General features: G+C 33.4%; 4 protein-coding genes and 1 pseudogene across 4 annotated transcripts; 3 read left to right on the forward strand and 2 right to left on the reverse strand.

Annotated features, from left to right (window-relative positions):
• The first annotated feature begins 475 nt into the window (after positions 1 to 475).
• Positions 476 to 2410, forward strand: LOC107414657 (anthocyanidin 5,3-O-glucosyltransferase-like). The gene has a single exon (XM_016022807.4). The coding sequence runs from the start codon at positions 762 to 764 to the stop codon at positions 2184 to 2186; it is 1425 nt and encodes a 474-aa protein (XP_015878293.3). The 5' UTR covers positions 476 to 761; the 3' UTR covers positions 2187 to 2410.
• Positions 2411 to 3838: 1428 nt separating this feature from the next.
• Positions 3839 to 5568, forward strand: LOC107414656 (anthocyanidin 5,3-O-glucosyltransferase-like; annotated as a pseudogene).
• Positions 5569 to 9870: 4302 nt separating this feature from the next.
• Positions 9871 to 12266, reverse strand: LOC107414661 (ABC transporter G family member 4). The gene has a single exon (XM_016022814.4). It carries the CDS (start codon positions 11977 to 11979, stop codon positions 10138 to 10140), a length of 1842 nt encoding a protein of 613 aa, XP_015878300.3. The 5' UTR covers positions 11980 to 12266; the 3' UTR covers positions 9871 to 10137.
• Positions 12267 to 17019: 4753 nt separating this feature from the next.
• Positions 17020 to 18190, forward strand: LOC107414666 (late embryogenesis abundant protein At1g64065). Its single transcript, XM_048470369.2, has one exon. It carries the CDS (start codon positions 17093 to 17095, stop codon positions 17678 to 17680), a length of 588 nt encoding a protein of 195 aa, XP_048326326.1. The 5' UTR covers positions 17020 to 17092; the 3' UTR covers positions 17681 to 18190.
• A 2739-nt stretch (positions 18191 to 20929) lies between these two features.
• LOC107414654 (late embryogenesis abundant protein At1g64065) lies at positions 20930 to 22021 on the reverse strand. Its single transcript, XM_016022806.4, has one exon. It carries the CDS (start codon positions 21876 to 21878, stop codon positions 21219 to 21221), a length of 660 nt encoding a protein of 219 aa, XP_015878292.3. The 5' UTR covers positions 21879 to 22021; the 3' UTR covers positions 20930 to 21218.
• Positions 22022 to 23380: the final 1359 nt, after the last annotated feature.

Genomic DNA, 23380 nt, shown 5'->3' on the forward strand with positions numbered 1-23380 from the left:
AAAAAGAATATGCCTATTTTAATCCATCAGCCTTAAATTTACTTTGGCTTTCAATTTTTTGTCATAAAATTCCACCTTAATTATTCAATTTATATAAGTAAAAAAAATTAAAAAAAAAACTAGCAATTGAAAGTAATTTTGATTTTTTTTGGGTCACGGTCACAAATAAAATTTTAACGAGGGGGAGAGAGTGACTCAAGCCTACAACTTTAGGGTTTGGGTGTTGAAAAACTTATATCACCGATCTCCAGGTGACCTGGCCTCCAGCCTCACTCACCAAAAGTAACTTTGATTTTCCACCAAAAACGAAAAAGTGACTTACTTTGAATTAAAACAATGTTTCTCCAGAAATATGAAAAAAGACAAACCAAAAAAACCAAAAAAAAAAAAAATTATTGATGCTTTAAACAGACGCCCATAATTTTCGACTCAAAAGAACTTTTTTTTTTTTTTTTTTCCACTGAAAGACTTGAGAGAACCTCGAGCTAGTGATGTTTAAACAATGGTTTTCCACAGAACACCTATTTGCGATTTTGACATTATGGGTTTGCTACCATGAGTTGACATTATTGGGCAGCTACCACATTCTGCTTGACTTACTAGCACCTAACCCCACACGTTGTTCTTACTTATTCACAAGTAAAGCATACAAAACAACTTATTGCAAAAGTGTTTCAAACCTTTTCTTTTTCTTCTCCATTATAATAAACGCATAAAAAATCTCTCTCTCACTGTGTCTTCGGTAATTTTGTTCCTCGGCCATGGAAAATGCAATCGTTTTGTATCCCTCTCCAGGGATAGGCCATCTTATCTCCATGGTAGAGTTGGGCAAGCTCATATTAACCCACCACCCTCGCTTCTCCATCACTGTCCTCCTCATCACCACCCCACCAAAACGTACCAACATCACCCCCAATTCCACCACCCAACAACAAGCCACCAACTCCGTCGCCCAATACATCGCCGCAGTCTCTGCCACCACCCCTTCCATCAATTTCCATCATTTGCCCCAAGTCTCTCTCCCTCCCGACTTTAATCGAAGCACACCCGACACGGGCTTCGAGCTTCCACGCTATAACAACCCCAATCTCCACCATGCCCTTTTAACCATTTCAAAAACCTCCAAACTCAAAGCCTTCCTCATTGACTTCTTCTGCGATGCCGCATTCGAAGTCGCCGCCGAACAGCTCAAAATCCCAACATACTATTTCTTCACATCCTCCGCAAGCGGTCTCGCCGTGTTTCTCAAAATTCCTACCATTGATTCCAATATTTCCATCGATATTCCAAACTTACCGTCCATTCCTTTTTCTTCATGGCCCGATCCTTTGGTCGACCGTACCACCACTGTCTACAAGAACTTTTCCAAGACCGCAACCCGTATGCCAAATTCACACGGGATTATTGTAAACACGTTTGAATTTTTGGAAAAGAATGCCCTCAAAGCCATATCCGACGGCGTTTGCGTGCCGGAAGGTACTCGGACTCCGCCAGTTTTCTGCATCGGACCGCTGATTTCGACGACCGGAAATGAAAGTGGTGAGGAGCAGAACAAGTGTTTGAATTGGCTCGACAAGCAGCCGAAACAGAGTGTCGTGTTCCTCTGTTTTGGAAGCATGGGCTTGTTTCCATCCAAGCAGTTGAAAGAGATAGCCATTGCATTGGAAAACAGCGAGCAGCGATTCTTGTGGGTTGTAAAGAATCCACCTCCAGATAATCAAAACAGCGAGAAAATTGATGGAATTGATGACATTCTTCCAAAGGGATTTCTGGAAAGGACGAAAGATAGAGGGCTTGTTGTTCGACAGTGGGCACCACAAGTGGCCGTGCTGAGTCACAACTCGGTGGGTGGGTTCGTAACTCACTGCGGGTGGAACTCGGTCTTGGAATCGGTCAGTGCTGGGGTTCCCATGCTTGCTTGGCCTCTGTATGCGGAGCAGAAGATGAACAGATTGTTTATGGTGGAGGACGTGAAGGTGGCTTTGGCTGTGAACGAGTCGGAAGATGGGTTCGTGAGTGCGGCTGAGTTGGAGAGGCGAGTCAGAGAGTTGATGGATTCGGAGAAAGGGAGAGAAGTGAGAGATAGAGTGTTGGGGTTGAGAGACAGTGCCACAGCTGCCATGAAAGACGACGGGTCATCTCGTGCTGCCTTGAACAACTTGACTGAGCAGTGGTGTCAAAACTGAGCTTAGTCAAAGGAGTTGAGTCTAATATATTTAGAAGAATACGAAAGCTGTCTTAATTTTATTTTACTGGGAATTGTAATCTAGAACAAGCTGTACTGTTGCACACCGTAACATATTAAGCTGGGTTACGTAGCACAGAATACTATTATTACTGAAGGTTGTCCGATTAACTGTTAAATGAAAATGTTATAAATAAGGATAACTCATACTTCCTTTTATTTTTTTATCCAGGTTTAAATCTGCAGCAAATTGAAGATGCCGTTAATTATAAAGAAAAACAAAAAGGAAAATATTATAAATAGTAAGGTTTACAACAAGACAACTTCCCGAAGCAAATTTGATGTTAGAACTAACTGAAAAAAAAAAAAGAAGAAAAGCTAGGAATTTAAACTTACAATCTCTCTCTCTCTCTCTCTCTCTATATATATATATATCCTATTTCGTAATTAGATCCTATAGATAGACTATTAAATATATGGAGTATTAGTTGGACCAGTTTTCCCAGTGGCTCAAAATAGGAGCACAACGCCGTTGGTAGATCTAAAAGGTTATCACACGGTTTTGGTCAAAATAGAGATCAGGTTAAAGTGAGAGTTGAATGAACATGGTGATATTCTGATATTGTCATTTTCTGATATTCTCTATTTTCTTTCCATCTTCTTTTATTCTAGAAAAATGTAGCAGATTCCAAAGAAATAATTGAATAATCGCACAGAATACATGCTCGGAAAATCAGTCAGAAAGGAAACATATATATATATAAATATATAATATATATAAACCAGAAAGCAAACATACTCATTTGACAATATTGCCACAGTCCCAGTAAATGCATTTCTCCATATAAATTATGACATGGCTATTCTTATTCCATGAGGCTAACATTACTTTGGCTATCTAAAATGATGAGGATCTTATGTATCCATTTTGTTATCATATAATTTCATTTTATCTTATAAAACATTTATTCTTTGTTTCTTTATTAATTTTTTAGATGAAAGGGCATAATTTCAAAAAATAAAATAAAATTGTAAGTAAAAGTATTTTTGATTTTTTTAGGGAGAATTAAAAATAAAATTTTAATGTAAAATGGTGGTAGAGGATGAGTCAAATAAATAACCTAAGTGTGAGTGTGGAAATTTTTTTTTAAATAACCAATATATATGGATAGTATCGTATTACCTTCCATTCAACATAAAACATATAAAAATTTTAAATTGAACCCATATACTTTATTATATTCATATTGCAGATGATCATGAACAATTTAGTTTATGTGACTATGAGTAATTGACTTTAGAAGTGATGGTGATGTGATGCTACTGATAAGGACCAATCTCTCTTGTCCAAAGTATCTTTGATTTTCAGGCCAAATATATATATATATATATATATATATATATATATATATCTCTTTGATTTGAAGTAATGTTTATCTATAAACGAGGAGACAGATAATAACAATAATAATAATAATAAATCATCATAATAGTAGCCGGATGGTCGCTTAAATGAAAATTAAGGTTGGAATCTTGATAAATTTGTTATTGTCTTGTTATAGGAGGTATGTTTTTTATTTTTATTTAACAAAAACAGTAATAATAATAATAATAATAATAAAAAAAGAATTATTGATGCTATAGACAGAGTGACAGACCAAAGACTTTTTGGCTTTTGGTTAATATTTTTCCACTGAAGACTTACTGCCTCGAGCAAGTGATGTATGCATACACTTATATTGCTTTTCAAACGAAGACATTTTTTTGTGGAATTTTAACATTTTATAGGTTTGCAGTTTTATGACTGATTCGATACACCTTCAATGTCCTCCCTGCCTTCCTAGCCTCCCATCGCACATCCCCACTTCTCTTTGTCAATCTGGTAATTTTGTTATCCTGCCATGGAAGATGCAATCGTTTTGTATCCATCTCCAGGCATGGGCATGGGAGCTTATAGCATTATACTAACCCACCACCCTCGCTTCTCCATCACCATCCTCATCGCCACCCCACCAAAACGTACCAACATCTCGATCGTTTCCGTCATCAAACAAGCCATCGACTCCGTCGCCCAATACATTGCCGCAGTCTCTGCCACCAACGTCTTCATCACTTTCCACCATTTGCCCCTACTCTCCGATCTTAATTTTCTCTCTCCTGACCTCTATCTAAATGGGTTTTGAGCTTCCACGTCATAACAATCCCGATCTCCACCATGCCCTCTTAAGCATTTCCCGAAAATCCAAACTCAATGCCTTTCTCATCGACTTCTTCTGCGACGCCGCAGCGCAGCTCCACATCCCAACTTACTAATTCTTCACCTCCGGTGCATGCGGCCTCGCTTTATTTCTCAACATTCCCACCATTGATCCGAATACAGCCGACCTGGGACGTTCGGATATTTCCATCGATATCCCAAACTTACAGTCCATTCCTTTTTCTTCATGGCCCGAAACTTTGCATGACCGCACCACCAGAGTCTAAAAGAACTTCTTGAAGACCGCAACTCATATGCCTAAATCACGTGGGATTGTTGTAAACACGTTTGAATTGTTGGAAAAGAATTCCCTCTAAGCCATATTTGACGGCCTTTGCGAAATGGAAGGTACTCGGACTCCGCCTGTGTTCTGCATCAGACCGCTGGTTTCGACGACCAAAAATGAAAGTGGTGGAGAGCACAAGAAGTGTTTGAATAGGCTTGGCAAGCAGCCGAAAGAGTGCTGTGTTCCTCTGTTTTGGTAGCTTGGGTTTGTTTTCATCGAAGCATTTGAAAGAGATTGCCATTGCATTGGAAAAGAGCGAGCGGAGATTCTTGTGGGTGGTACGAAACCCACCACCAGATAATCACAACAGCGATAGAACTAAAACCATTCATTTAGAGCCACTCGTCGATGGTCTGTATGGTGACATTCGTCCAAAGGGATTTCTTGAAAGGACATAAGATTAGAGGGCTTGTTGTTAATCAGTGGGCTCCACAAGTGGCTGTGCTGAGTCATAACTCGGTATCTGGGTTCGTAACTCACTGCGGGTGGAACTCGGTGCTGGAATCAGTCCATGCTGGGGTGCCAATGCTTGCTTGGCCTCTGTATGCGGAGCAGAAGATGAACAGAATGTTTATGATGGAGGACATGAAGGTGGCTTTGGCTGTGAACGAATCGGAAAATGGGTTTGTGAGTGCGGCTGAGTTGGAGAAGCGAGTCATACAGTTGATGGACTCGGAGAAGGGGAGAGAGATGAGAGATAGCGTTTTGGATTTGAGAGATGGTGCTGCAGCTGCCATGAAAGACGATGGGTCGTCTCGCGTAGCCTCGAACAACTTGGCTGAGCAGTGGAGTCAAAACTGAGATTAGTCAAAGGTTGACGCTTTTATTTGATTACTGGGACTCTGGAGTAAAATTATCTTATTTATTTTTGAAAAAAAAAATATATATATATATATATATATTCTAATTTTCAAATTTTTTTTAATAAAAAAATTCTAGAAGAATACTATGGTTGTCCAATTTAAGTTATATTTCAACAAATAGTACGGTCTATAAGAAGACTTGGATTTTAGAACTAATTAAAAAAACATTACCTAGGAATTTAAACGTATAGTCTCTTTCTCTATTACAAGATAAGAAATCTTTTAGATAGATTATTAAATATATAAAAAAATAAATGTTTATCATTAAAATTTATATGTCAGAAATGATTACTATTAAAATATTAATTTAAAAAATTTTATAATAAAAAATTATATAATTAAATATATAAATTAAAATTTACTTTATAAATTTATGATCATTATCGATAATTAAAACTAGTAAAATTTTACATATATTGAGTAGCGACTTAAAATGGGGGCTCAACCCTTCGGTAGATTTAAAAGGTTATCACAATGTTTTGGTCAAGTAGACGTCCTAGGAAGAAAATAAGAGAATTCATTGCTTTGTTTGCCTTGTAAAAAGTAATAATAATAATAAAAAAAGAAAAAAAAAAACTTTGCATTATAGTTTCATGTCAATTTTGTTGCTTTTGTTTTATGTTTTTCAAAAAGCTATTGTTTGACGTGAATTAATTTCCTTATCACACGTTGAACTATTTCCATATTAATATCTATATAAATTTTTTTGGGTCGAAAATTTCCACATTATTTTTGATTGGTTAAGTCTCTCTAATTGCACGGTGCTATGTGCTTGCGTACTCTGCAACGGTAAAAGGACTTTTGGCAATTTTGTTTTTGGTTCAATTATCGCAAGCCTATGGTCAGTATTCACCAAAGCCTGCACAAGACGTAAGTGGGAGCCACACCAAGAAAATGATTCCAAAATGGGCCAATCTATTTTTTTTCAACGGTTGTTTCTACACAACTGAAAATTCTAGCTATATATAAATATATTTTGAATATTTACAAAAAAAAATTATTTTTTTATTCGGTATCTTGATTCTTCGTTTTGAAAATTTTTTAAAATAAGTGATGTTTATATTATTATAAATGACTAAGGAATATATATGTTGAATAATAATTTTCCAATTATAAATATGAGTAACAAGGTATTTTTGTTAGATAAATTTATTAAAAACTGCTTTAACTTTATTTTTATTTTTCTTCTTCTTACACAACTAACTTCCAACTAAAAACAACACCATCTCTCTCCCTCCCACCATTGTCCCTGAGCTTCCCAATTTTAGGGTTTTCTTTTGCGTTTCTTCAACCCAACGAAAACGTTCATATTCTGAATTTATGCCACTTTCTTCTATTTGCTTTGGGATTAATTCTTGCTATTCTCCAGGTATCGTGGTTGCTGAATTTGTAGAATTGAAGATTGAGGTATTTAGGATTTATATATATATATATATATATAGATATGATTGGATTGGCAGATTCGGTGAATGTGTGATGATGGTCATGGAGGCAGTACAGGATGTAGTTTCATGGACCAGAAATGTTGCAGCTTCCGGAGGTGTTGCCATTGGTTGACGAGTTGACTAGTTGTTAAAAAAAACAAAACAAGTTGACTAGTTGGTAAAAAAAAAAAAAAAAAAAAGGTGAAAAGACCTTTTAGTAATTGCACATTAAATGACGGTGTCAGTAGACATTAAGGAGGGCAAGAATATGAATTTTTGTATTTTTTTTCCACATGAAAATGGGCCAATCTATTGATAGTTCATTCCATGCAGCCTAGCGCAGGCCATTTGAAAAACTTTCATATAATTTAATTTAATCGTATGATTTGGACATTTACTTTGAAAATTGTTTTTGAAGTTCAAAAACAGGTTATAGTAATTTATCTGATACAATGTCTGTGGGTCTTCCCAACCATGAAATTAAATGGTTTTGTTCAGTCCGCTACAAATTCCAAACTGAGGTTGCTGTCTAAAAATTCCCCATGGTTTTCGCATTGAAGATTTATTTATTTATTTCCTTTTCAATAATCTTTTTCCCTCAAGATCAACAAATTTTAAATGAATGACCAATAGAATATTTAAAGTTTTTTTTTTTTTTTAAAATTTTTTTTATTGGGAGTTGGAGATTTGAATTGATGTTATCTCTAGAAATATTTTAAATCTAGTCTAAACAAATAAAGATAGCTCAAATATTGAACACATGACTTTACATGACTTTATACATGGATCATATATGGTGCTGATGCAAAATTAAATTTCCATCCTTTATGGATCATCATTATACTTCTATTATCTTTAACAACAGCTTTAATAGATTAAATAACTTAAATCATCTAGTTAATGATTCAAATTAATAGGGGATGTGTTTTACTTTTATTTTTTGCTGATAGGGGGGGATGTGTTTTATTGTGTAATAAAAAGCTAGCCCTGTTTTCCTTACTATATGTATAAGCTTATTAAGCTGTTAGATGGATATCATATGACATGGAAGTTGGGAAGAAAACAAAGAGTTCTCACGGGTCACAATTAGGGGTGGGCACGGATTGGGTTGGTTCGGTTTTGAACTGAAATACAATCCAATCCATACATATCGGTTTTTTTAATTTACAATCCAAACCAAACCATTAAAGTATTAAATCCAAACCAAATCAAACCATTTATGATCGGTTTGGTTTGGATTGGTTGATCGGTTTGAAACTTACTAATTTATAAATATATAATACAAATAAAAAATTTTTCAAATATAAAATATAAATAATAAATTATAATTATCCAAACATAAAATACAATTAGAATAATACAACATAGTCTACAATGAAAAATAAAGAAGAAAATGTAACAAATGATATACATCATGCACTTATTAAATAGCTAACATTAATGTTATCATCTCACTCCTATAAAATCAAATTAAAATTGTTAGAACAAATAATGTAAAATAATACATTCGTCAAAATTCATTCACTCAAGAATCAATGCATAATTCCTTTTTTTTTTTTTAACTTTAAAACTTTGGTAAATCATAAGTCAATCAACGTTGACAGGTTCACTAATTTTAGTTGATTCTGTAAGCTCTACAAAGATCAAAACAATAAAATTAGCAATAAATTATATTTAAACATTTATATATATATATATATAAGTAACAATTGGATACAATATATGTAGATATATATATGATGGGGATGTAAAAATATATATATATTATGGTGATGGTGATGGACTGGTGGTGGGCGGCAACAAAGGTAAATGTTTAGTTTAGCGTTACAACTAACAATTTGATTTAGGATTTGGGATATGCGGATGTAAAAGAAAAAAAAAATATATATATATATATATATTAAAAATCAATATATAAAAATGGAAAAAAAATTTAAAAACTAATATATAAAAATGAAAAAAAAAATTCTAAAATTAATATATAAAAATGAAAAAAATAAAAATTATATAATTTTTTAGTTATATAATATATTATTTGGATTGGATTGGATTGGATTGGATTTATATTTCCAATCCATAACCAATCCAATCCATACAATTTATAATATTTTGAACCCAATCCAATCCAATTGATGTAAAAATCCAATCCAAACCGTTAAAAATGGATTGGATTGGACAGATTGAACGGGTTGGATTGGATTTTGCCCACCCCTAGTCACAACAAAAGGAGGAACCCGTGAACATGGTACTGATTCATACAAACAAAGCAACCAAACAAATTCTTTGCATTTTCAATTTCTGTTGTGATTGAAATCCGACAAAAAGTCCTTGTTATCAAGGAGCCTGACATCTTTGGATTCTTCCCTCAATAAATTGCTCTAAGGGGCCCGTGACCCAAACACCAACTCACAAATTCCATCTAAACAAACGCAAACTATTATTTCACCATTGTAGACAACCCTGCCCAATTGAAACTTGCCACCTCAGCACCACACATTATAGTGCTTGCCAGCTTTGGAGCCCCAACTCATAATGTGGGCTTCAATCAATCAATAATTTAGCATTTCATAAAGTACTACTTATAATGATTAAATGGATAATTATTATGAACAGGTCAACTTATTATCTACACAAAAAGGGCCAAAAAAAAAAAAATAAGGAAAAAAGAAAAAAGTTCACCGACAAAGATAACAGCCATACAATTTTCACCTTTAAATATGAAAGTGTACAGATCATCTTGTTCTATGGCATTAGGGAAAAAATAAGCTCTTGTTACAGTAGTAGAAACACATCATTTTCATTCTACCTTCAATTAATACACACAAATTTAAACAGAATTGCAAAAGCAACAAGAATAATAAAATTGTGGAGTTTTACATATATAGTAAGGAAACAATTGCAGAAGACGAAATTCATTTTAAAAATGGACATACCATTATTGATGTATTTCATTTTTCCAAATAAACGAAATGAAGCTAGGAGAGATGTTATCTTTTCATCTTCCTTTGTCCCAAAATTAAGCAAATATTACATATTTAGCTTAATTTGGTTCTTGACAAAGAAAAAATTGAAATGCGCGTTACAAAAGGTTGAAGAAACACACAAACAATCTTTAATTCCCTTCATTTTTTGGACCTTGAAATCCTTCTGATCAAAACCAGCAAACAAAGCACGCGATACAATACAAAAAAACCAATCAACATGTAAATATTGGTCCACCTCTGCCTTTCATGGAGTCCTCTCTTCTGCAACACATCACCTCCTGTAACCATGCATTCCTTATTCTCTTCGTACCATATCAAACACGTTGAGACAAGGCAAGCATACTCATTGATTAAAAGAGCATCGAGAGCATATTTATACATGGAAAAAAAGTGCATGAAAAGCCAGTACTTGGGCATGCTTTCTTTGGCTATGAAGTAGCCGGAGAAGAGAAAGAAAGCTCCAAGAAATATAGTCACGAGTGAAGTTCCGGCAATGTAGTTCGGAGCCAGAGAGCTTAGAAAAAGTACGAATGAGTTCGCCATTAGAACAATAATCCATATAACCAATACAAAATAAGCAAATGCTTGCCAAGTAGTACAAAGACCCACCAAGAAATAAACAGAGATTGAGTATATAATCGCAACGGCCAATAAATAAGGTAAAAAAACAAGGGTGTTTGCCATGAGATACGACGAGAGCCTATAAACCCCACTTGAAGTTTCCCTTAAAAGGATTGGCCTTTCATTGATGAAGATCGGGAGGGTTTCAGTTGTGGAAGAGAGTAAGAAAGTGAGTGTGAAGGCAAAGAGACCGAATCTCTTTTCAATCCCCTGTTTTTCGAATCCAATATTTATGTAAATTGTTCCTAGAACAAGACCCACAATTAGCGCCTCCAATGTGTTTGTCAAAAGTAGCTGTCTGGTTCTGAAAATGATCGTCCAAAACCTGTTGTAAAGAGTGAGAATCTCATGGATTCTTGAGCTTTTATACCTGACAATTTTTGCATCATTATCAGAAGGAGAAGCTCTAGAATTATCAGGTGATGAAGGAAGTGATGATGGACTAGTGGGTTTCATGTCCTGAAGCTGGTTAAGTATTTCCATGGCATGTTCTAGAGCATTGAGCTGTGGAGGGACAGTGAAACCATTGCAGAGCAAGAATCTCTGCAGTGAAGCAATTGTTCCATGGTGAACAACCATACCTTTAGATAGCAAGAGGATTCTATCAATGGTGGAAAGGATCTTGAAACTCGGTTGGTGAATAGACAAAACCACCGTCCGATGACGAGTAACAGAGATGGATTTGAGCGTCTGCATTACATTGAATGCAGAGGTGCTATCAAGACTAGACGTGGGTTCGTCGAGAAGCAACAAAGCAGGGTCATGAAGAAGACTTAGGCCTATTGAGACACGTCTACGTTCACCACCCGATAAGCCATGGCCGACCCTTGTGTTAGCCAAATGTGTAAGCCTGAGCTCTGCGAGAAGAGAAGAGACAACAGAGTCAATATCAGAGGCTTTGGGAACGAGAAGACGAGCAGAGAAGGCAAAAGTTTCAGAGACGGTAAGCAAAGGAAAACATGCATCGTGTTGAGGGACATAGGCAGAGATTTTTCGGAAATAGGAAGGTTTGAGAGCGTAAGAGTTGAGAAGGAGAGTGCCATTAGTGGGTGAAGTTCGAGCTGCTAAAATGTCGAGAAGAGTGGATTTTCCAGCACCACTTGGGCCAACAATGGCAAGGATTTGAGATGGATAGGCAGTGAGAGAGACGTCACGGAGGATGTAAGTTGGTGGGGCAGATTTGCATGGCTTGAAGAGGAAATTTAATGGTGGAAAGGAAGGAGTAGTTGTTGACTTGGTGTAGGAGATGGATGAGGCTGTTAGTTCATAGGTTTTTACAGGAGGAGATGAAGATGGTGATGGTGATGGACATGGAGATGGTAATGGTGGTGGTAGTGGTAGGGATTGTTGGTCATCCATTGCGGTTAAATGTGGGGATGAAGAGGGAGAGAAAAGTTGGGTTGGAGGGATTGAGAGATTTTGAGGTGTGTGACCTTGATCAAGGTTTCCATGTTGGTTGTCGGATGAGAAGATTTTGGAGAATTAAAAAGTTTTGGGGTTTGCCCTTAATTGTTTGTATTAAATTGTATATTATAGAATTAGTGCTAATGACAAAACTTAGGCAATAACTTTTACTATTAACTTTTAATTTTAGCTAGCTTGGAAGTACAAATAAAAACCAACTTGCTATATAATATTATATAAGATTGAAGTGTGTATATGGGGTTAACCTTCTTCCTTAATAAGTCTTTCAAATTTTTACATGATTATCAATATTGGTCTCCAGTTGTTAAACTTTAGAAATAATTTTCTTGTCCTTCAAATTCTTTTTCTTAGTTAATGATTAATCGAATGGTACATATGTCTCTCCCATTAATAAACTCGGATTTCAATTTCTATCATTTATCTACATTTTTTTTTTCTAATTTTTTTCCCCCCTATCCTTTGAACCATTGTGAATCTTCATAGAAAGTGACATGAAAAAATAAGAAGAAACGGTGAAGACAAAAGAGTGACATGACATTTAGTTAGACAGCATAAAAGCTTTTCTAGATGTCTTCGGAGGAATATATCCAGTTTAAGAAATAAGCCAAAATAACAGAGCAATAGAAATTATGCACTTATTAGTTTGGCAACATGAATTTAAGAAATTATAGAGTCAATAATTTAACAAAAAAGGAATGTGGAATAATTAACTAGCCCATATTTCCATTCAGAAAGACTTTCCATCAAATTCTATATATACTTTCATTTATACATAACAATATCATGGTAACTAAAACCATGATTAAAAAGTAATGCATAATTTTTTAAAAAAATAATAATAAATTAAGGGGGATGGAAATCATTCATAAATAGGTGAGTAGGAAAGATTTTTTTTTTTTTTTTTTTTTGGGGTTAAATAAGTAGGAAAGAAGATTGTGGCTGGGAAACCAGAGTTTGACAAATTAGCCAAACTGTGAAGAGTAAGAAGCATGTGAAAGCTGCAGTATTATATATTGAATGGATGAGCTAGTAGCAATATTCTATAATGATTAGATGACAAAAAAGTGAAGTGTAAAAGATTGGTTTCAATTGGGAATTATTAGGTTTAAAAAAAAAATGAAAAAGAAAAAGAAAATCTTATTCTCATGTGTCATGCCCCTCTTTTTTATTCACGTGTCTACTGTTCTCTTCCTCTCTGAGCTTAACGAGGAGCTTTTGCATTAATTGCCTGCACGTCCGTGATTCCTCCACCAGCTACAAGTGGCCGCAATCTCCTTATCATGGGCCATCACGTGCTTTAACTTTCTAATACTTGATCCTACGGTTCACATTGATTGAGAGACATGATTTGTGGGACCTCCACTATCCTACCCAATAGTCATTATGGGTCGGGACAATAGTCTATATAGACCTAGAGCTGGGTTTTCACTATACAGCCCATGATATGGAAGTCATGGATCACTGTATTGGGACTGAGTAGGCCCAAATAGGCCCAATTTGAATCGGAGGACTCATTTTTGGTTGTGGTGGGGACGTGAAGCCGTAAAGCTGGATCTACCATGGGCATCATTTTCGATGTCTACGAAGAAGACTTTGAGACATTTTGTCCTAGGTTGGACAAGGCCCACATACCCCATGGATTCCAAGGTTGATAGCTACTTTTGTTTACTCTCTAATCCTTATGCTTCTTCTTCCTTAAAACATTTTCAATGAAGATTAAAAGATTAAGCCCTTAAAATAACACAACATTTTGAGGCAATTTAATAGCACCCATTTTAGTCATACTTTGAGTTTGAGCATTGCTTCTGGTTCTTCTAATAGTCTCACACATAGAAGTGGAATATCCTTAAAAACACCCTCAATAACATACACAACTTCCAACCCCGTCAAATGGAAAGAACATTAGGGCCTTAAGATTTTAGTTTTAAAAAAAAGAAGCATATCATATGTAGTTTGTAGGAGAATTACAAGGATTTGAAGATACACGGACAAAGACCAGTCATGTGCTTCAGATTTTTATCGAAATTCACAAGCAAGAAAAAGTCGAGAAACATATCCAGATCTTCAAGTACACGAAGAACAATTTACTAGAATTCATATGGAAATGGTCTCACTGATCATTATTTTCCTACCAATTTACATGTAAGGTCATTATTGACAGCTCCACTTAATAATGAATAAAGAAAAGGAGCAAAGGTTTTTCGCCTGGACCATCTCTAAAAGACCACAAAGCTTTTTTTTTTTTTTTTTTTTCCTAAAGCAACTGGGTTCCAAATTTCAAACCCATAATTTATTTATTTAATTTTTTTTTTCCAATTCAGTTCCGGTGAAAAATTGTTGTCCGGTTAACCAGATAAGTGAAAATTCGCTCAAGGAGCATGGATATGTACCTTCTGCATTGGAAAGGATCGAATAATAGTAAAACTCCTTAAGTCAAAACTTTGTACCAAACAAAAAAAAATTAAAAAAAAATAAATTAAAAATTACTTTGGTAATTTCCACAAAAAGGATTATTCACCGAAACCGTGTATTATTATTATTATTATTATTATTTTTTGTTGTTGTTCTATATGGGAGAATAAAGTTGCAGAGAGAAATTATTAGACAGAGAGTGTGATTTATGAGTTGACAAGTACTTTGGCTTAAAGTGTAGCAAATTCACAATGAATTTGGGAGGAGTGAAGCGGGACAATTTACAAAGTGACAAGGAACACCTCAGGGTTATAGGAAAGATAAGATCATTGGTTTCCAGTCAAGATTTTGGATGACTCAATTGGACTTGGATTTTGGAACACAAAATTTCATTTAAATTTAATGAGTGTAATTTTCATTATTGTGGCTGGCAAACCATGACTTTTTTTCTTTTTTTGATTTTTTGGCTTTCATAATTTTGTTTCAGGAAAGACTGTTAACATATTTGTTTCCTTTCTTTTACAATTTTCATATCAGTCAATTTCATATACCTATATGAAAACGATATATTTATGTTAAATATTACAAATACTAAATTTAAAAAAGCCAGTCATCTTCAAGTAATTAGATCTCAGATTGTATAAGATTACGAAGCTAGGTAATAGGGTTCCTTTTTTAGTAGCACTTTAGTACCAAGAAACATGTTCTCATTGTAGGGTCCTCAAATATGACAGTCACAGAAGCCCACCCATGAAAATTATATCATGACAAGGATGTATAACAAATACATATACAAATTATTCATCTTATATTTGTCAATATTATATATGTATATGTACTCGTTTAATATATATATATATAAATAACTTTATTATTGAATTGTTCCAAAAAAAAAAAATCAGTTTGATTAATTCTTTAAAAACAAGTATAAAAGTATGTATCTTTACCCAACCAAAAAAAGAAAAAAGAAAAAAGAAAAACTAAAGTACATAAGTTAAGCTTATCTAATTATTGGAAATGTTTAGGTTCGCTCAGAGATAACAAATACAACTAATTTTTTTTTTTTTTTTAAACTCTAATGTTACAAGTAGTTAAGTAGGTAAAATTGCTTCTAAGAAAATAGTTATTATATCCCAAAAGAGTATAGTATATATGCATAACATCTTTATAAAGCACGATATTAGTTTGGTTAAAGAAAATTTTGATTTATAGCCTGTCCAATTATTCCTTGATGGCTATTAGCCATGGATTTTTACTAATTTTGATTTATAGCCTGTCTAATTATTCCTTGATGGCTATTAGCCATGGATTTTTACTCTTCCTTCTAAGCTAAAGATGCAGATAAACGATATACGTTTGCTTTTCACGGGAATCTTGTCTTCCCCCCACAACACAACTGCGAATATTTGAAACTTGTGAGACTCAATTTGATCTTAGTATTTTGTGTTTTTCAATATTCATGACTTTCTCGTGAAGTATACTATTCCTGGCCAATAATATTTCTCATCCAGAGTTTTCAGACTCATCTTTCTCTCCCAAAAGACTAGTTGCTGGCAACATGACTAGAGGGGTCCAGCACAATTTGTCAAGTTACTCATCCGAAAAGAGCTAGCCCTTTAATTAATCAATTTGACCTAAAAAGTCAAATCTATTGGGAATAAAGGTAATTATATGATTGGATGTTCAACCTTATTTATGACGATACAAAAAATAGAAATAATTAGTAATATTTAAAAAGAAAAATAAGAGATTTAATTCAGAAAGATTATACATGAGCTCGCAACTTGCCATACAAATTTCCAACTCATTAATAATATATTTAAGATAGATGGAAGGTATTTCCTGCTGGAGGACTCTTACTGAGTTTTTACTGTAGGTTTGGATAGCTTTGGACTGGTTTAGTTTGGGGTGTGGTAGATTATGAAAGAATTAACAAAAATTTTATTGAAACAGCAATCAACTTTTCTACCAGTTTGATAATTATTTGGTAAATTGCTATTTCAAAATTGCTAAATGACGCAAAATTAGAATATATATATATTTTTTTCATTTACATTTTTCAAATTATCCATACTAAAAAAGGTTGAGCACGGCTTTAAAAAGCTATAACTGGGCCTCGGCCTCCATGAACAGAATTACTTGGCCAGCGAGCTAAAAAGCTGATTCTTCTTTAGTCATCAATCAGAACCCCTTTCAGACCTCAGAGAGTTAGAAGCTTCTCCAAATCAAAATTGGTGCTATACCATTAATTATTGCAGTACTATTTAAAAATTAAACTATCAAACTTCACTAAAACACATTTTCCTTAACCATCTAAAATATGGTTTAGCCCTTATAAATTCTGGATTCGATCAGGCCTCGGCTCATCAAAAATCTCACTCCCCCATTTTAACGTAATGAAAAAAATAAATAAATAACCTCTAAAACACGTTGGACAATTGGGCTAGAAAAAGTTATAGCAACTAGTGTGTACGTAGGGCCAATGCATAGTTTATCCCAAAAAAAGACTATATAACTTTATTTCTTTTCTTGCAAAGCCACACCATTATTTTCCTGAAACCAATCCAGAAGAGGTAAAAAAAAACAAAAAAAAAAAAAAAAAAAAAAAACTGATCAGTGAAGATTCAATTCAACCATGACCACCACCAATCCCGGCAGCGCGCGAGGAAGCAACAAGAAGAGGAATTGGATCATCCTTATACTCGCTTGGATCATATTACATGTCGTCTTCATCTTGCTCTTTGTGCTTCTATTTCTGCGAGTCAGAAGTCCTAAAGTTCGTCTAGGTTCAGTCTCTGTGGAGACTATCAATCTCAACACTTCCTCGGCTGCTCCTTCCTTCGACCTCAAACTTAATGCACAAGTTACCATCAAAAACAAGAATTTTGGGAGGTTCAAGTTCCACAATAGCACTGCCACTATCTCATACAGAGGTACTGAGGTTGGACAAGCAACCATCGATAAGGGAAAAGCTAAAGCTCGATCGACCAAGAAGATTAATAATGTCATGGTGTCTGTGAAATCCAACAAGGTCTCGTCGAATTCAGCAGGCCTCTTGAGAAGTGATCTCAGCTCCAAGAATTTGACTTTCAGTGCTTATACCAAGTTGGAAGGGAAGGTTCATCTTTTCTTGATTTTCAAGAAAAAGAAGTCTGCTCAGATGAATTGCACATTCATAGTTAATACTGCAACCAAAGGGATCAGCGATTTGTCTTGCAAGTGAAATATATATATCTATAATATATATATATATATATATATATATATATATAAATATAATATCTTCTTAATTGAGTTTTCAACCTTTTTTCTTTTTCTCTCTCTTTTTTTCTTTCTTGGGTTTGATATTAATTGGGTTTTTGAAAATTTGTGTTTTTTTTTTTTTTTTTTTTTTTTTGGTTTGATGGGAGGGACAGTATTTGTGGAAAAGCTATTTGTCTCTCTCTTTTACTTATTCTTTGTAGTTCATGGTGTTACTACTAATTATTGATGCTTTTCATATTGGATTAAACTTAATATATATATTGCTTGCAGTAAATCTGTGGTCCGTTAAGTTCTTTGCTTCAAGTTTTGATTTTCTCCTGTGATTAATTTTTCCCTGTGGATCAGATATTTCTTGCTTGTGTTTTGCTTTCAGTGTAGTGTTTTCTATCCAGAGAGAAGGAGGGTATGGTCCATTTAGTCCAAGTCTTTTAGACTTTATTGATCAATAATTAATGGATATTTCTAGATATGTTGGCCTTCTACATATACATTAATTATTTATCCTATGTTTTTTGTATTCTGGCGTACAGCTCAAGACCATAGTCTATTGATTTTGAAATGAAGTGACAAGGAGGAATTTAAGAATCCAATTATAGAAAATAATGCAGTCTCAACCCAATAAAATTGCATTTTTACCAGTCCAATTAATTATAACAAAACCCAGAACATCCAATATCTGTTATGACAATCTTTACTATAATATTTATATGCAAAATATTATGCATAGTGTATTTTTATATAAAATATATATAATTTTTTGCTATTACGAAGGATGTCGCTACTTGTGTTAGAGGATAACCAATCTTTGAATGTTGAGGGATTAATCTATTACATGCAATCCTGATGATCAAATGGTGATAGAAGGTTGTCACGCTCCCACATTAGCATCTCTCACTATTATATATGCGAGCTTCACACTCAATTGAATGTGGTTATATGATTACCAAAAAATTATAATGTAGTTGTATAATGGTTAATTATATATATCAATGTCAAACACCCAGAAATCAAATTTCTATTATTCTGATAAAATCTTTAGGAATAATATTTTAATAATTAAAGGACAAAAAAGAGTTGAACATTCTAAAGAAAAAAACAATTATTGAGAAGCATGTTGTATGAATTGTTTATGAGTACCACAAGACCAAATTCATGTAAAGGTCATTACAAAAGAAAGTATAAACAGATGAAAGCCAATTTTGGAGGGGTTCACCAAAGCGAAAGAACACCAACCTTGTTGGCCTGCTAGGACATTGCAGAGAGCAAGTATATTTGGGAATAATTTGAGCTTACAGAAAAGCTTGAGTATGGATCCAGCATGGAAGCTTTGGAAGAACCATTATTCTATATATGAAAAATGACCCTACCAAAAAGTAATTCACCAAACAAGCCCATCTGACATGCATGTGCTTCATTTCCTTTTGGTCCTGAAAAAATTATATTTTTGTACGAAATGTAATCATCCCCCTTTATTTATCTGCATAAGGGTTTAAGCTTCAATTTTCTATATCAGGAAACCAATCTCTCTGAATTTTCCCTTTTCTCTTTTAATGGACATGCAGAATATCCCAAGGCCCCTCAGAATTATATGGGAAAATCTTAAATCTGAGCATTTTGGATAGGAAAAAAAAGTCCATGATTTGTTTTTGCTACCCATCCATTGAGGCAAAAAACATGGGGAATCTCTCTGTATGGGCATACCTTGCTTTCTCCTCACTTTTTAAAAAAAATATTATCCTAGTTTATCAAATAAAATGGCAAAATATATATTAGCTATTATTTAAATTTATAAAAAACGAATCTAATCATATTTTGTCACATCGTTTAGTAAGCAAATTTAATGGATAAGTTTTGTAACCTTGGCATTATTGTATTAGTGAATGTCATTATTCATTGACGCTTAGTTTAAGACTTACAAAATTTTGAGCAAAAACTGAATTTTTGACCTTAAAAAATGATGACCAAATTAAAGTGAAAGGGCAAAGATACAACTGGGCATGCTCTGCCCATGTTTTATCTTTTTGTCCTTGGTGTCGTTCTCGTTCTACTGCCTGATGTTTAGCCTGTTACGATTCAATTTTTTTTTTTTTTTTTTTCTTTTGGCAGAGTTGTCATAGTCATTTGAAATTCATGACCTAAAAACCTGATTTTATAAATAAAATTGGGTGACCACTCACTTTAGTTGTCCCCTACTGACCTTTTACTTTATTTATTTATTTTTGGTCCTCTGCATATCTTTGTACACTATATTGGTAAATAATATATAAAGTAGGCTGTACATATCTTTTTTTAAAATAAAAAAAGAAGTAAGCTATACATATATTGAGATATTTAGCAAAAACCGAAAACGTGTGCCCAGTTTGAACTATAAAATTAAAGAATTCACATTCATGATTATAAAATAATCTTAACGTTTCACCATTTTATTCAGCCATCTAATCTTTTTTTTTTTTTTTTTTTTCAATCATTTTCCGCCATCTAATCTTAAACATGTAAATATTTATTCTTAAAGTAAATCGTTATATATTTGGACGAAAACCAGAAAGAATAGGAATGTGACTCACTAATATACGTGCGCGAGAGGCAATTTAGGAAGTGAAAGAGTCAAATTAATTAATTGTCAGACATGTATAACTCATTCAAATTTACTTGATAAAGCAATTATTAGTCTCTGTTTTTTTTCCTTTTTGAAAGGATTATTGAATTAATCTTAATCTCATTATGTAAATATGCGACACGCGTACACGGACCATCTATCCCCGTGTTCTTTCAGTCTCATACTTTTCATTTTGCTCAATAAATACTCCTATATCAAATCAAACCCAGAGATTGCATTTCATATATAGCAACTTAATATTAGGTTGAGTTTCATTTGCATATAGCCGCACCACTATTCACTACAACTATTAAATCTTAGTGTTTCTTTTTGATTTTTCAAATCACCGAAAAAAAATTTTTTCAAAAGAAAAGAGTGATTTGGTCCATATATATATATATTTATGCACTATATATATATATATTTTACATTAATGTTTGCGTATTCAAAATTTTAAAGCTCCTTTTTCAGTACTCATACTGTTGAGGATCTCATCTACAAATTAGCTCCTCAATTGATATCCATTGCTTCTATTATTATTTGGACCTACAAAATGCTGAATTTAAAAATTTAAGGAAAAGAACGATGACATATTTTAGAGATATACGTCATACACTTCAAATTAATATACACGTTAACAAACAATCTTTTAAATCTCCTTATTGAAAACAAACACTTACACGGATATTTTTTAAATTATACAAAAAAGTAGATTCTCAAATCCAAAGAATAAGTAAAAATAAACGAATGTATAAAATACACAATTATCTACTCACAATTCAAAACAAGCAATATATATATATATATATATATATATATATATATACCATATGCATGCAACGATGCAAAAAAAATTATTTATTATTTATTTATTTTGTATTTATTATTATTATTATTATTATTATTTGCATTCCAAATCTTGAACCACTTTGTCTTCCAAATGAATGGTCATGGTGCAGTTCATTTGTGCAGTTCTTTTCATCTTTATAAAACCCAACAAATGAACTTTCCCTCTTAACTTTCCCTCGCTCTTCATACTCAAAGACCCCGATTCTATATCACCCTCCAACTCCGAGTTTGCTATAGCACTCACGTTCCCCGTTACGTTCATCTTCTTGGTCGATCGAGCTTTGGCTTTCCCTTTACCAACCAAAGTAATATTGCCAACTAAATTATCCTCGTAAACAAAGCTTATAATGTTGGAGCTCCGATCTTCGAACTTGAACTCCCAAAAGTTTGTGTTCTTCACGGCGATTTCGGCACCCAACCTCATGTTAACCGAAGGCGATTCCGAATCCGAGTTGTTAATGATAAGATCTTGAATGGTGATCGAATTGATTCGGAACTTGGGACTGTCGGCACGTAGCAGTGTTAGTGAAATGATCAATATTATTACGATCAGAACCACCATGAAAACTGAAACATATGCTAGGCGTTTCATGCGTTTCCTGGTCTTCAGTTTTCTGAGCTGCACTGTTTCTGCTGATTCTTCATCCCTTTTGGATTGGTTAATAGCCAATATCGGTGCTGATGGACGGGAGCTTGAATCTTGGTCTGCCATTGGTTGGTTCTTGTTTGATCAAATTGTTGAAAAAGAAGGAAAAAAAAAAAATAAAGAGAGAGAGAGAGATTCGCAGTTATTGGTTTTTATGAAACAAAATGTTTGAAGGAGGAGGGGATTTTAATCAGTGAGCTATTTATGTATTTATAGAGAGAGATGTAGAATTGGGTTAATTTAAAATTAAGTATATATAATATAGAATAGAGAATAGTCGTTTTATAGAAAAATCTTTCATGGTCTCTGGCTGCACAATCCACCTGGTGGACGGTTTCTAATTTTAAAAGCTTTGACTTTTTTAATCTTCCTTTATTTTATTCAGAATCGACATGCAGAATCTTTCAATTAATTTTCTAAAGTAAGCTGCTATGCTCTACTAATTAATTTATGAGATAATTAATGGTTAAACATGCAACCTTGTTTTTGACATTTATAATTTTAATTAATTAATTATTTTTTCAACAGACATATATAATATAATTCTTTTGACTAACAAAAAGAAACACCGTACACAAATTTAAAAAAAAAATTACCAAACAAGAAACACCGTACACGATCAGAATGGTCAACTTTAGTCGCCTTGATATTCCACGTGTGGATTGAAAAGAAAAAGAATATATATATATATATTTATATATATATAAATATATATATGATCTGGTTATTTTGCTCATTATTAATTCAAGCAGTAAATTTCGTTGTTTGCTAAAAAAAAAAAAGTAAATTAAATATATATATATATATAAATAAAGACTATACTCAAATCGCAAATTCAATTCCTATAACCAAATATTATAGGAGGAAAACGACGTTTTAAAAAATTAATTTTCAAAAAATTAAAATAAAAAATTTATTTTTTTTGAAGTATTATCCTTTTTAAATTGGAACATGTTAGTATGTAAGGTTCCTGATCAATCCCATCATGGATGATAAATAATACTTTTTTCTTTTTCCTTTCTGTAGTCATTACTTTTCTAATAGATTTAAAACTCTAAACAAAACATAAGGAGATGAAAGAGACAAGATGGGTATGTATATGTGCTATGTTTCCAATATAAGATAATTGACAATTACTTGAAGCTAACCATGGTTAGTAATTTAATCATTTTGGGACATTATTATTTAAAAGATTTTATTGATTTTGAGGTTTGAATTGCTGCTACCAAACAGAATTAAGTACATAAAGTAAGCCGCGGTTTGGAACAAGGGATGGAAAGTCTGTTTCATGACTTTTTTTTTTTTTTTTTTTCCTCTTTTAAAGAAATTGATAATTTTTCCACATCTAGAAGCAATAATAGCTAGCGTATATATAAGTTGGGCTAGAATCCTTCAAATAATAATAATAATAATAATAATAATAATGAAAAGAAAAGTTTATAGTGCAAAAATTGGGGAAAAAATATACAGATTATTTTTTTTTTGGTAAATAAATATACAGATCATTTAATTGTATACTTTTTGATGGATTAAATAAAGTACTTACGTTTAGTTGATCATCGTGTCAT

Source organism: Ziziphus jujuba, chromosome 8 (genome assembly GCF_031755915.1).
Source record: "Ziziphus jujuba cultivar Dongzao chromosome 8, ASM3175591v1".
Lineage (NCBI taxonomy): Eukaryota > Viridiplantae > Streptophyta > Magnoliopsida > Rosales > Rhamnaceae > Ziziphus > Ziziphus jujuba.